At 37.1% G+C, this 14,497-nt stretch overlaps 1 protein-coding gene across 3 annotated transcripts in view; it reads right to left on the bottom strand.

The window, feature by feature from the left end:
• Positions 1-14,497, bottom strand: part of PLEKHH2 (pleckstrin homology, MyTH4 and FERM domain containing H2) — a 44,080-nt gene that overhangs the window by 4,288 nt on the left and 25,295 nt on the right. For all 3 annotated transcript variants that reach the window (XM_026046264.1, XM_026046265.1, XM_026046266.1), the window contains 13 exons: positions 14,162-14,320; positions 13,406-13,486; positions 12,333-12,512; positions 11,983-12,091; positions 10,348-10,460; positions 8,109-8,288; positions 7,142-7,239; positions 6,508-6,685; positions 4,748-4,903; positions 3,275-3,372; positions 2,702-2,843; positions 1,877-2,022; positions 176-305 (listed from right to left, as the gene is read on the bottom strand). In XM_026046264.1, coding sequence (XP_025902049.1) covers positions 176-305; positions 1,877-2,022; positions 2,702-2,843; positions 3,275-3,372; positions 4,748-4,903; positions 6,508-6,685; positions 7,142-7,239; positions 8,109-8,288; positions 10,348-10,460; positions 11,983-12,091; positions 12,333-12,512; positions 13,406-13,486; positions 14,162-14,320 — 1,770 coding nt within the window. The remainder of the gene's footprint in view (positions 1-175; positions 306-1,876; positions 2,023-2,701; positions 2,844-3,274; positions 3,373-4,747; positions 4,904-6,507; positions 6,686-7,141; positions 7,240-8,108; positions 8,289-10,347; positions 10,461-11,982; positions 12,092-12,332; positions 12,513-13,405; positions 13,487-14,161; positions 14,321-14,497) is intronic.

Genomic DNA, 14,497 nt, shown 5'->3' with positions numbered 1-14,497 from the left:
CATTTTACTAAAACAAAAGAAAACAGACAAACAACCCCCCCAGGCATTTTAAAGTTCACTGGCACGTATGTCTATGCATTAAAGGAAGAGTGACAAGCAGTTTGGGTTTATCTGCTAGAAGTTACGGGAGGAAATGGCAGTTCTGTTTTCCGTAGTGGTTATTAGAGTTGCTTACTTTTGCTGCAAACAATTTAGCACCAAAGAAGGCCCATTTTCTGGCTACGGTGAGATAAATGCGCACGCAGTCTGCAGCACTGTGCCCCCTGAGAGCCATCCATCTTGTAGACAATCGCTGACAAAGCTGTCTGTTGAAATGAAATATGTAATTTAGTTATTGAAAGAAATGTAAATGCTTACCCATAGCAAGTTTAATGAGGAAAAAAATCCATTTGTTAAAATGATAATTTAAGTTAATGCAACAACTATCACTTATACAATATTAAATAAATCCAAAACATTTAATATTTTTATGCACATGAAAATGACAAATGACTCATTTCTGCAACATTATGATTAAACATTGATGTGGCAGTAGCAACATGAAAGGAAAACTCTAGTACAGCTATTAACGTGTTTCTACAGATAATCAATCAACCTTTATCAGTGCTCAGCAGCAACTCCAGTTGTCATTCTGAAGGTCTGCCTCGCTTGGCACCTATCTTTACCTGTGGCTGGCAGCAGATGTGGAAGATGCAGCTTAATGCTATTTCTTTTGCACTGCATCTGGGGGCTGTGACCCAAAGGGGTGGTCCTGATGCACGATGCATTCACACTGGCTCTTTCCTTTTGGGGCCCCCCAGAGAGCTGGTTCAGTAAAATGATCCTATGGAAAAAATATTTCTCCAAAAAAAACCCAGAATGCCTTTYTAGCACATTGACTGGCAGGAATGACTTACCCTGCAAGCCACAAGATCATTAGATCCAGCCCCGGACAAGGGAGGGGGAATGTGCAGCAAAGGAGAACTCTTTCAGCTGCTGCTGACTTTTACAGGGATTTTATGAAGTCAAACTGCAGCCTACAAGAAATGGGGCAGGGAGAGAGCACTACTGCCCTGCTATAGATTCCAGCTTCTGGCAATTGGTAGCTTAGAGACTCCCTGGAAAGCTTAACTGATGTTTAACACATCCTTCAAGAATTTGTCTAATTTGGTGCCACTCACTCTTTGTTGTTTGTCTACTTTTGCAAGTCCAGGCTATCTATTGAGGACGCAGTGCTGTTTGTGCATGTGACACCAGCCTTACACTTTCTCTGCCTGGCGGTAAAAATGATGAGAATACTCGTGTGGTGCTTGTTGGACTTCAGCAATGCTGAAACACTGACTTTGGAGAGGCCACGCCGCTCCTCGCTGCGTGACCAGGTATCCAGTGCAACGTCCTCCAGACTAGGCATTGTACCTTAYTGTACCTTAACATTACTGCACTTACCAGTAACTTACCAGTAACTTACAAGTTACTGCACGGCTGCTTTGACTGGCCCCGAGGCACTGCGCATCTGAGCAGCACTCAAACCAGGTGCCCATTAGTCTGTTCTCAGCCGTTCTTTAGCCCATGCACGGTCCTAATGCAGCTTTTCTCAGTAAAAAAAGGAAGAATTGCAAAATCTCTGCGTTTTGTAATCCTGTGTAGTAACTTAGCTGTTTTAAAAGTTAAGAGGGTTTGCTGGAATGCACAGGCAATGATGGGTCTCTATTTAAGTGCGAAATACTCAGATGAAATCGGTCCTTGAATTTGGTGAGAAGAATATCAGTTTCAAACACTGCTCTTGGCACATCGGGCATAGCATAAAGTTCTATATAACGACCATTTTAAAATTCCACATTTTACCTCAAATTTTTTTTAGAAAATCTACATAAAAAAATCTACATACACATCTCACCTTAACTGCTCCTCTGAGCAACCATGCCTGTATCTTATAGGATAGAATCTCTCCAAAACTTGTTTTAGTGTTTGATTGGACTTGGATTGGGAGGCGACCTGCCCTGCTGGAGTGGAGAACGGCCTTTCAAAGTCTCCAATCTCTATCTAAGAAAGACCATTGAAAAGAAAGCATTTGTTACTGCAGAATAATTTTGTACATGGGTATTTGCAATCCTTTCCTGTATTCTACTAAGTAGAAAATGAAAAGCAGTTTGTCAACTAACATATGTTTTCATTGATATTGAAGTTGTGAAAGTCATTTTATTATTTTTACTTATTGAAATTGATCATACAACAAGATAAATATCATGTACAAATCTTACAAATATAAGGTATAAAACTTTCCATTTCTACCCCAGAATTGCTAGATCCTCTGCTGATATAAGCCAGTTTAGATTTTTTGAGTAAAACCACCAAATAATTTTCTTAAAAACTCTCCCTTGAGTCTTTATTTTTTTAAAAATAAAACAGATGTTATCTGGACCATGGCTACTAAAGGAATCTTAGGCTTTGACTATGAAAGATGTAACAAATGTTTTATCCATACTGATGAAATACATCATACAAAGCAGTGACTGCTGCTGAGGATTTCCTCTGAAGCAGCGAGGTTATCCCTGCACCTCTAATCCAATCTCTAATCCAATGTTTCTTTCATTGTCAGATTTAAAAGGCTGAGGTCACTATSAGGCAATCCTAGACCAGTTGCTTAATTTGTTTGAATTTCTGGATCTTTAAAACTGCTTTGTGAGCCATTATTTTATTATTATGAATTCACAAAGCTTACCTGTGCTAAGAGAGCTGTCAATTCCATTGCTAATTCTTTGTTTACTGGGAAAAGTCCATTGACTATTTGATCATTTGTCTGATAGACTAACAGCAGCTTCTCTCTTTCTGTCTCTCCATGAACTTGAACTGCAAAGTAGAGCCTGCAGAAGACAGAAACAGAAAGTTATTTTAACTAGAGAAGACCTGGAAGTGCATTAGCCATGAGGATTAACAGGACTTGCTTTGAATGTGACACGTTTATGTCAGCATCAAAACACGAAACACTAGCTTCAAATATTAACAGAGCAATACCTGTTCTTAAACCAATGAGCAAATACTTTATTTCACTATGATTTCAGTGTAGCCTCCTTTTTCTTTTTCTTTTTTTTTTAAATAGCCCTGCTCACAACTTAAGAGGTAGAAAAAATTAGCTACTGCTTAGAAAAATAAATGCTCCAGTTACACCCATCTGCTATTTCTGTTGCAAGCTCTGAGGCAGACAGTATTTTTTAGATGAAGAAACGCTCCACAAGTAAATAATAAAAAAAAGTCCCTAGGACACGGAAGAGAAGTTCTACTTGCTCTAACAAACCTGTTTTTATAAGTAAGGCGGACGGTCCTTGTGCCTTCACATTTCCCAGGATGTTGCTCTTTGGAGGCTTGCTCCCATTTTGAAATAATGTCACAGATCTGGAAGGAAAGCAATAYAAAGCTGACCTCCATGTATTCATCTTTCAAAAAAATATATATAATTTGAATTAATTTATCTACTTGTTTATGTATTCTTTTGACACATCAGAAACCTAAGATTAAATTTTTAAAATGACCGGCAGATAATTTTTGCTCGCAGTTCTTAGTTGCAGTGCTTAATAACTACTTTTTGTTTGTTTATCCTACTACACACACATTAACACTGGAAATGTTACCTTAACTTAACTTTGTAAAGCCCTAACAGACTTATAAGGAGAGACCAGGTACTTAACATAGCAGCAACAAATGCACATGCAGTGATACAGAGCAAACTGTTCCTAACCATATGCTTTGATCTTGGCCTCTTCTTTCTGCTGCATGCTGGAGTTTTTGAGGTGCTCTGGAGTGACAGTTTGTTACGCTGCTTGGCCAAGCTTTGTTATAAGGGGGCTCTCTGAAGAGCACAGGCAGCTCTGTGAGCCCCTCTGGACTTGATGCCACTGTTGTTTCATAAAAGAGCCTTTCTGGAAGCAGTAATGTGAACAGCTTTCAAAGAAAGTTCCAAGCCTTGCATTTGCCAAGAAAATAAGGGTTTTTTAAAATGTTTTGCTTTCCATACCGCAATGATTTCTGGTGGGGAAAGAGAGCTGAGTGTGATGACCCTGCCTGTTAGTCATTCAGGCCTGGATATACCTTCCCTTGTGACTCCAACTGCATCTCTGAACATTGGCCAAAGGCCACAAAATGCTACTTGAAAGAAGCAGAGATTTCGTTATTTGCTAGTTGCTGAGGTCTGTAAAATGTCTAATATTTTACTAAGACGTTATATGTTAYTTAAACAGGCTTTGCAATCTTTACTGCAAATCATTTATATTAGGAGTTTAGGGAAGGACAACTTCAGAATGCAGACCAACTACTGGAAATTTCCTGTACTGATCTCTAGTTATTCTGTATTTATATAAGGAAGAAGTCCTTTCTCCTTTCCTCCCCAGGATCCCTCTACCTGATTTCTTRGACTTCAAATGGTCGTGTTTTGGGGCTATAACTGAAATTCTAATTGGCATCTTTAGATGCACACTGGACTGCAACTGCTTTTTGATTCTAAGGGACTGAAATTAATAACAAGTTACTTTCTTTTTTAAGTCCAGCTGTTAATATCAGCCTTCCAGGCAAAGCTTTCAAATATATTTCACTGAATGAATGTTAGCAATTGAAAAAATGGTATTCTTTTTGATCTTTCCTTTTAGGTCATGAGGAAAAAAATAAAGACAGTTTTCAGCCTGGTAAATGTTTTGTTTTACATTGTCAGAAGAGAGATCTGTAAAATGAAGGTATTTTGTTGTTTTATATGAACTCATTAAAGGCTCTTGTTTACCTTGATGTTCCCTTGAAGACAGTGCTCTATATCCTTGCCAGAGGGATCATCAGAAAACAGTGCAAATCCCGACTGAGCTGGTTTTCGCATTCCAGTATCCTGGTTCAGGGTGTTCAGGAATTCCTCCACTGTCGTTGAGGCATCAAAGCCAACAACCTAAAACATACACAAAACATATTTTGTTACCTAACTTTAAAAAAAAAAAAAAAAGCATAAAGAATGATAATATGCCTCTATAATAATAATGGGGAAAGAAGACCCATTCCATCCCCCCTGAATAATTTAGTGACATTGGAACTTCAAAATTTCCATTAAGGGTTTGGAAAAGTGTCAAAATTCTACATATAAAATCAATTTAGTGGAGTTTCTTTCTTTCCATCAAAAAAATGTGCTGGCCTGTCAGCAGATTGTACCTATTGCAGTCTATTTATTGCATTTATATGGAAGAAATTAAAGGTTTTAGCTTTATTTCTATTTTTTAAAATTTCTTCTATACTTTTTTGCATTTGCTATACTTGAATCTTTTCAACAAAAAGCAGTCTACTATCTGAGATTTTATGGCACTCAAACACTTTTCAAGAAGATGATGACACTTTTGTGACAAGTGTTTTGTGAAAAGTGTGACACTTTTGAAGATGATGAAACAAATGACATTATTGGTCATTTTTTTTCATGACAAGCAATTCTGAAGGATATTAGATTATCTTCCTATAGGCAGATCTGAAATTTTTATCATGTTGGGTCAATACAGTATATGGGTCAGTAATATATACTTTTATGKTTTTTTCCCCAAATTTAATATATATATAATGTATGTCTGCAATACTAGAGTATTAATACTTTAGCATGTTATTCACTTAAATTTCTTTTCTGAGGGCTTTTTGCTTTATTTAGCATGTTGAAGAAGGCATTTTACTCTTATTCTTCTATTTTGGGCTTCTCAGTGCTGGAAATTTAAGCAGTACTGCTGAATCTAGCTTTGGAGATGAATACAGGAGAACACAAAATATGAAGATTTGGACTGATATATATATATATGTATATGAAGACTGGACACATAGTGATTAAAAAAGGCTTAGAGAAAAAAACATTTTTTTTTTCCTGTGATAAAAAGATTATTCAGTACTGTTTTGATTTCATTTTAAAAGTCACTTTCTCTCTAGGAATACTGTAAGTTGTTAAAGATCTTTTTTCTGCCAGCTCCCACTGTTAGAAACACAAACCAGARCACGAACTATTATGCAGGGAAGTCCACTGAAAGTTTCCTACAGGCTTTGACAGATGAAGCCCCAAAAGAGTTAAGAATGCAGCTGTGTTTGTTCTCTAATAAATATAGTTATCCTTCAGTGAGTGTTAATGGGAGGCACAGATGTGCTTCCAGGCCTTCAGTGACGTATCTGTCTTTCAAGATTTCTGATGAAAGGAATCTAGTACCTTTCTCTTTTCTTCAGTCTAATTCACTCATCTGGTGGTCGGGTTAAATAAGAAACAGAACCTTCATTAATTTCACATTCTTAGAGGTTTTTCATTTTTTTTCCCTTTTCTTTTAAAGGTTTTTTTTTTTTTCCCAAATCTCTATAATTCATTGGTCAAATATGATTCATGTACTTGGTGCCTTTCATTGCTAACACTGGCATGGGATAAAGCTTGAGTGATATTTACCTTAACACTTCTAATTCTGTTCCTGATATACTGCTCCAGGAATATRCTAATAGCATGAGGCTGAGACAACTTAGATTCTGTGCTATTCTTGGCATTACCTGATATATGCCATTCATGAAATGAACTGGAATGCTGAAAGGCAGGGAATGGTGGTAGGGATTTCTCAGAAGGGTTGAAAGAATTTCCATTCTGGAAGGTCTGGCTTCTCGGTCTCCGTTCTGCTGGGTGCGCTCCACACAGCGCTGGCAATATATTGCATATTTCCCAAATTCACTCCTGTGAGAGAAAAGGATTGAATGGAGAGTAAACTGTAAGTAAATCCCTCAGGAGAAGCCAAATGGGAGGTGTACAGAGATTTCACTGAAGGATTTCCAATATATTTTTTCCATGTGGATTTATAAGGAGARTAAGTCCACAAGTCCACTGAGACCAACAGAGCTGTGCTAAAGGTGAACCTGGGTCAGAGTAGCTGCTCTATTTGGAGGTTCATGCTTTTGCAACACATAACCAGAATTTTACAGCAGAATATTTTACAGAAAACAAACAAACAAGACTTTTTTTTCCAAGAAATGCATAGAAATAACATGTGCAGTAATTTAGTAGCACTGGAACCCAAATCTATTAAAATGTATTTTGTCGTTTATGTAAAGTTCTGAAATATTAAATACAGATTGAAAATAAGCTATTTAGGAAAGATTATCCACCTAACACGTTACTAATATTCAGGCACACCTGGAATCTGCATTCTTCTTTAAATGAATTTTAAGAAGCCAAAGAAATGGATGCTGGGGGAGAAAGAGTCCAACGCAGAGAGCCAAGAGCTGCAAACCCTGGACAAAAGGAAAACATTCACTGTTTCAAATGTCTTATAAATAAGACTTCCTGTGCTTGCTGGCAGCAGTGCAGCTTACTGTGCCAGATCAAACAACAGACAATTGTAAAATGGAAGAGAAAAATAAAACCAGAGAAAAAGCTGAGTAAATGACGATGTCACCTCATCAGGTAATATAAGGACAAAAATTCTCTCTTTCTATTTATGTGTGTAAACACAAACATGTTTTACAGCATGTTTATTTGGGGGCTGGAAGTGGGAGAGTATTTCTTTATGAAGAGCAGTTAAGATACAGGATAAAAGTATTAAGGCTGCAAGGTCACGCACTAAGAAATGAGTCTGTGCAATTTTAACTCAGCTCTTCTTTTCACAAACATTATGTTATATCACATAAGACATAAGCATAAAGTGGATAGTAACTATTGAACAAACATTTATTTATTATTTTTAGAATATCTCATAGTTCAGAATATATTTACAAGTCTCAATGTACACTACTCTCATGTACTCTAGGTGCAGATTCACTAATTTTGCAACTATTTTATTTACTGTAGCACCAATGGTTCAGTTCAGAATTTAGAAAACAGCATTTATCTGTCTTGTCTGGTATTAAACAGAAATTGGACAGCTCTGGCACAGATACCTGGCCATTAGATACCAGTAGTCTGTGGGAGAATGGCATCAGTTTTAAAAGAAGGAAGCCAACTGCATGTCCAGCCTTTAAAAATGAGATATTCTTTCAGTTCTTTATGTGATTTTAAGTAAGTGGATACCACAGAAGTGCARATGCCTCTGCTATTCTTTACCGTCTCTGCAGTTCCTTCGCTACTGTTGCAGTACTTACCATTAAGACAAAGACTGTGTTACCTGTATTGGTCCTGCCTGGTTTTGTGGATGTCGACGTCTAGTCTGTTTAATTAGCTGGCAACAGATCTCGTTCTGAAGTTCAGGATGTGTGAGGCACATCTGCAAAGCACTTTGGGCCAAAGATACATGGTAATCAATGGCAGGAGAGTCAACTGCGGCATTTATAAACAACTGGCAGGTCTAGATATAAAATAACAAGTAAGTGAGTTTGTATATGAAGCTGCAACAAATCTTTTAGAGGTTTTGCATAATAGAAATACGCTATAATTGAWGTTGCAATTAATTAGTATATTCCTAGACTAAGAACACCCTGTTGTCTCTGCTAAAAAAAGGTGAAAAACAGTGAGAAGAAATGAAAAGCTAGGCAGAAACATTAAAAAGCTCTAAAAACTGCATATTTTTTTAAGATGGGGGAACAACAGGTTGAGACAGGTATGTAAATCAAGTGAGGTTTAGTAAGAGCTGGAGCTGTTGAGGTATTAGGCAAGTCCAAGGCCACACCAAAGGTAACCTGCCCATGTCACACGGGTGTAGAAGGCAAGGTAGACACCTCACAGTGGCACCCAGGGTAAAACTTTTCTACACAACATGGCAGAATAAGCACAAATAAGAAAACCATGACTTGTAGCTGTTTTGCTTTTTGGCTTTTGTTTCCATTTTTATTGTTTATCAGTACAACCTACTGCCACTCTTAGGAAAGGTGATTGGTAGTAGAACTGTACTAGAAGAAAGCTTGTGTTATCACTTACTCCATTTAGTTTATACAGTATTTTTTCTTGGCTATGATAACTCAACTCGCTAATTAAAACTGATGCTTAAAGATGAATTTTCAAAGTAGAAAAGCAAAATAAAAGAGATGGATGGATGGATGGATGGATGGATGGAAAAGAAATGGATGGATGGAAAAGAGATGGATGGATGGAGCCTATCTGAAAATTACGCAGAGGCAAAGAACCAATTTTATCAACAGTGAAATAATCAAAATGTTACTTTCTCTGTTTGCAGATCAATGTTCTACCCGATTTTTAAACTGATTTATAAACCATTTTCATAAAGTCATCTTTGTGTGCGTCATCTTTTTTGTATTTATCTTAGGCAAAAGTCTGGGATCTGAATTAAGTCTGAAATTAAGTTTGAAATATGCTTTAGGATGTGATTTCCAAATAGACATTGGATTATTATGATGAGGGAAGTAAAAACTTATATTTTTCATGTTGCAGAACTGCAGAAAATAAAGTGGAAGTACAAGAGCTTCAAATGCTTCAGACAAACCAGCTGGAATGTTTGTCTACAAGTGACCGTGACTGAACATATGGTGCTTGTCTTGAATTCCTTTTGAGATCCTGACCATTACATTAGAATTCTCAAGATAGTTYGTGCTGCAGGGAATCTGTGCAATCTCTCTGGAGGCAGTTCATTTATCCAAGCACTATGCCTTCCAGCTTGTAATGTTTTGCACAGAATATAACATACAGCAAATGCACATTTTGTAATGTACATTTAAAAAAAAAAAWTTTTTTCCCCTCTGAAAGGGTCTTAATTACATTTGGTTAATATGTTCAGGAGTGGTTTTACTTGGGTGAGCATAGGGGAGGAAAAGTAAAGTTAATGGAATTGCAGCACCCTCCTCCTCATAGTTATCACCCATAGTTATCAAATTCCTTTTACCAAGAAAGATAAAAAAAACTTATCTGCGGACAAAAAAGCTCAAGCGATTAGCTGAAGAATAGCAGTTATGAATTGCTATACTTCTCTTAATCATAAAACCCTTTCACTACAGCTGTGAGATATGCCTACGTGCATTTGTAAAGGTGTATAAAAATCCTTAAAAGTGAATTCATAAAACTGTTGTGAAAGACTTTCAAGACTCTTACTCTCTAGTATTTTCTCTCCTTAAGATTACTAGAACATGTAATTATTATTTTTCGTCTTGTTTCAGTTTTTCAAGACTGATTTGCTACTCACAGAAAGTCTTTTTACTCAAAGTCTTATTTTTATTAAAAAAAGAGCAGTAGAATCTCTGCTTTCTCTTGTTTTGAATCAATCTATGACTGCTTACGTTAGAAAATTGACTGGCTTTAGTGAGGTAGTATGGGGACATTCTGCTACTGTCTTGGTCCACTAGTTTAGTCTTTCCACTAAAGATAAAAGAAGAAACTTCTCTTTTCAGATCTGGCGAACATCCCTAGTAAGCCAAAAACATGCACAAAGTTAAAAAGGCATTTCCTAGAGGATTTACCTTAAATAATTTAATTGCTTCAGTTTGCAAGGCCTCCGATGGCAATGTTGTAAGAGGGGAAGCAATTCCTTCTTTGCTGTGGCAAAGGATGGGATGTCTCCAAATCTGAGAAGCTGAACAGATAAAATACATGTTTCTAGCAATTAATCATTTAGTACAGTAAATTTAAACTTTGGTTCAGCATTCAAAGAGAAACAAAATGTTAAACAAACAAACAACAAGCTTCAAAGCTCAAGGATCATTTGGCTCACTGTTAAAATACCTTAAATGTACCTGTAACACTAGAATGCTACTTCTCATATAATGTTTCCAGGCCAAATTTGGCAAACAGAAACTTTTTTTTATTATTATTTTTTAAATGCTCTATTATTTGTAAAAACTGCAATCATCTGACCTACCTCCTAAAAGGCATTACCTTCAACATGACAGCACCTTAACCCCATGTTCAATAGCGATTCAGGAAAAAGATACGGCCTCAAATAGCTGAATGTCTTCTAAAACCTCATTAGACAGATTCAGAAGGAAAACAAATAGCCATCTAAACATCTCTTCTAGCACGTACCTATTCTTTTCATAGTTGCAATTTTTCCTTAAACATTTGGTCCAGTATCTTTCAGCAAACTTAATTTCTTTCAGATTCCACACTTAAAACTTCTGAACTCTTGCATGTATTAGAAGAGCCCAATTTGCTAAATCAATTAACTTGTGAGGATATGGATTCTTTCCTAACAAGTCATTCCCACCCACAGACTGAACTATTTCCTAATTTTATGACATTGCTGCTTGAAGTGGGACAGAGGCAGGTCACTTCAACAAAAATACTAAGCTGTTTGAGCCTGTAGGGAAAATAACAACACAATCTGACTTGAGTTTGCTTAGTTCATCACGTCTCGTAACACAAGAATACAATACTCTTATTTAATAAAAGTCTTGCAGGTTTCTGGGGATACAATGTGGAATTTCTGCTACTGATGGTATTAGTGAATCTCCTGCCTACCCAGGTGCTTCTTTTCACAACACTTGCCAGAAAGAAAGCTTAGAAAAAAACCTTAGATTGCTAATAAACTAGCTAAGAAATGATGGTGGAAGCAGGAGACAGACACACACACACACACACACACACACACATACACACACACACAGGGGGAGTATTATCAACTGAGTATTTCTGCTTAAGAAATGAGACCAAAATATCTTATGTTTCTAGGGATACTGATTTTGTTTGTTTGGTAAAATGAATTCTCAAAAATTATTCATCATTCATTCAAAATTATTGCATCCCTTTACAGTTCATATGYGCCTAAGTCCACCATGACTGAGCAAAGCAATAAGGAGAAGATAAATTGCTGAGGTCAAGTCATCTTCCTTTCCTTACACTCTGTGACTTCTTTGGGCCTTGCTCTATGATGGAGTTAATAAAGATTCTCTGTGAGGTAAAGCTCCTGGGTACTAAATCAGTTAATTTCTGCTTAAACTCTCAACTAGACCCTATGTGATAGTGGAACTGCATGAACTCTGGGTTCAAACTTGAAGTACCTGTGTCTCTAAGAGTGAGAATGAGTCTAAAAGATGGTTGTCCAGCTTTTATTACAAAGTGTGGGACTATTAAAAATATAATAGTTCTGAAGAACTTACTAGTATCGCCTTCCATATTTAATAACTTGCAAACAAGTTGTTCAAATTCAGATCCAACGTTTACACTGGTACTTCCCGCTGCAACTGTCAGATGATAAAGCCATGTGTCCTAAAATAGAAAAGCACACTCATTTGTTCCATCCTATTCTCAAGAGCATTAAAATGTTCACAAAGCAGGACCTTCTCTTTGCTTATTATTTCAAACTACCAGGTAGACAGCACAGGGAGAAAAAAAAAAAAAGACCTCAGTTGTCCTTTTCCCTTCCCCTCCTCATTAGGAAATGTTCATTTAATGGCATCATAGTCACAGACATGTCATTTAAACTCTAATTAATAAGTCCATTTATTACCTTCTCATGTTTGGATCCTATAAGGAGATAAGTGGGTCCTTGATCTTTGGGATGGATAACAACAGTGTAATGTGTTGATAACAGACTGCGGCCACTAGCTTCATAATCTTCATCGGAATCACATGATCTGTCAACCTCTTCAACCTTAGCCTCCCAAAGCTTGATTTGACCAAGAGGAAACTAGAAACAAGAAGTGGTCACAGAGGAAACATTCGCTTCAGTGCACAGTAATTTTTTATCTCTTATTCTACAAATGGAAATAAAAACGTAAACTGCCATCAATACGCATTTACATTTATTTCTGTCCTGCCATGGAATGCCAGATAAATCAGCTGTTATAAACAGCAGAAGTAGAATGATTTATGCTAAAGTCCAAGAGTGGGGAAAAAACTGTAATTCTACTTGCAGGTCAGCTTCCCTATGCAGTTAATGAAATGCCTCTGTGTTACAGGTGGAGAGGCAATCCCTCAGTATTTCCCATCGAGTTCCAACTAAAAATTCCCACTGTCAAGCCTAGAACCTTAATCGTCGTCACTTCTTTAGGAGGAAAGCACTGTATTTTTAAATTATGTAGATTTGTACATGCTATATTTTAAGTTCACTAAAGGGACWAACAGAGGATGACAGCCCTTTCTGGTTATTCTGCAGAAAGGCCTCTCCCTTCTCTGGCCATTCAGGCATTGGAAAGTTCAAGAGAATCTGTTATTTAACAGATTAGCRAAGGGGGTTCAAGTGCTGTTCCTGTATGGCCTGTGATGTCCAGTAATGCTTAATGATTTGCATGCGTAACGATTTCCTGTACATTTTTCCAAGATTGCTTTCCTAACCCTTTCAGCTAAGGATAAGAATATGCAGAAAATGTCCTGCATGAGAATTGGCATGCCCTGGATTACTGTTTATGAGGTAGGAACCTGTGAAATTGACAGTCCGTCAAGTCTGAATGTTGGATAATCAAAACAAAATGAGCACACATTAGCCAGGCCAATCTGCATGTTGCTACAACTTCAGCTTGCTGTTAAAGTTGTCCCTACTATGTAGCTTTCATTCACTGAGGAAACGAATGAGGAACCTACCTTGTCTTCTTGATTACGGAAATAATACAGGATTTTTCCAACTAGGGTGCACCAAACCCTTTTGGAGTATCCATGTTTCACCTGAAATTACACAACACTTAGGAGCAGAGACAGAGAAATGCAGATTATATTTCACATTCTCTGAACTTTGGTGATTTTGGGAATATGTACCGCGGTTCAAATTCTTCTCCACATGAATAGCCAAATGCTTCAAAATGCTTAACTAAATTACAGACGTAAGGATTAAAGTATTAGATGTTTCCATCTAATCTTGCCCCATCTAAGCTTGCTGTGAGTTTTTATTTGGCTTTGGAGCAGGTCTGAAGCAATGAAAGCTGAAGAAGTAAAGCAGTTGAAAACAACAACAAAGAATCCTTTTATAAAATATCTTTGCCATCTTGAAATTATCTGTTCCATTGAATAGTGCTAGGAAAGAGACTAATCTACTGCAATGAAGTAGATCAATTACCTACAAAAACTTATGCATGCGTCAAAATACCAGGGAGTACTCAGCCTAGGAACTACTGAATCAAGAAACAAAATAAAATTCACCAAAGCAAATCTCAAACAACCAAATGAAGAGTTTTGCAAAAAGCTGATGGACTGATAGTCCTTCTGGACATTGTACAGTAGCTTTGTAAAGTAGTACAAAAGCTATTCTGCTTGTATAAATTTTATTGTAGGGCCTTTTTCATCTAGATAGTATTCTTATGAAAGATGGAATGAAGTATATTTGGGGAAGAGAAATCCTTCTACCTTTGTAAGCAGTCCTTTCATGGTTGGCTTGACTTCAGGTTGTACGAAAAGGGGACTAGCAGCCTGTATTTTAAGAACATTCTGTAGTACTTGGATCCATTCCTCCAAGATGTTTGGAGAATCCGCAGTCAGGTAGTATGTTCGTTTTTCTGTGGTCARCTACATAGTAACAGAAGAGTCTTTAGCTCTAAGCACATTGTACATTCCAGGTGACAGCTTAAACAATGCAGCTTCACAAGTTTCAGGGGGCGTTATTTTTCCCCTAGCGTTTTCCATTTAATGAAATGCTGGATGGCTGGGCAGAAGAGGCAGACCAATGCTTCCTAAGACCTACCT

This window comes from Nothoprocta perdicaria, unplaced genomic scaffold, assembly GCF_003342845.1.
Source record: "Nothoprocta perdicaria isolate Ctin4 unplaced genomic scaffold, notPer1 scaffold_43, whole genome shotgun sequence".
Classification (NCBI taxonomy): domain Eukaryota; kingdom Metazoa; phylum Chordata; class Aves; order Tinamiformes; family Tinamidae; genus Nothoprocta; species Nothoprocta perdicaria.
This window is presented reverse-complemented; position numbering and strand designations above follow the sequence as displayed.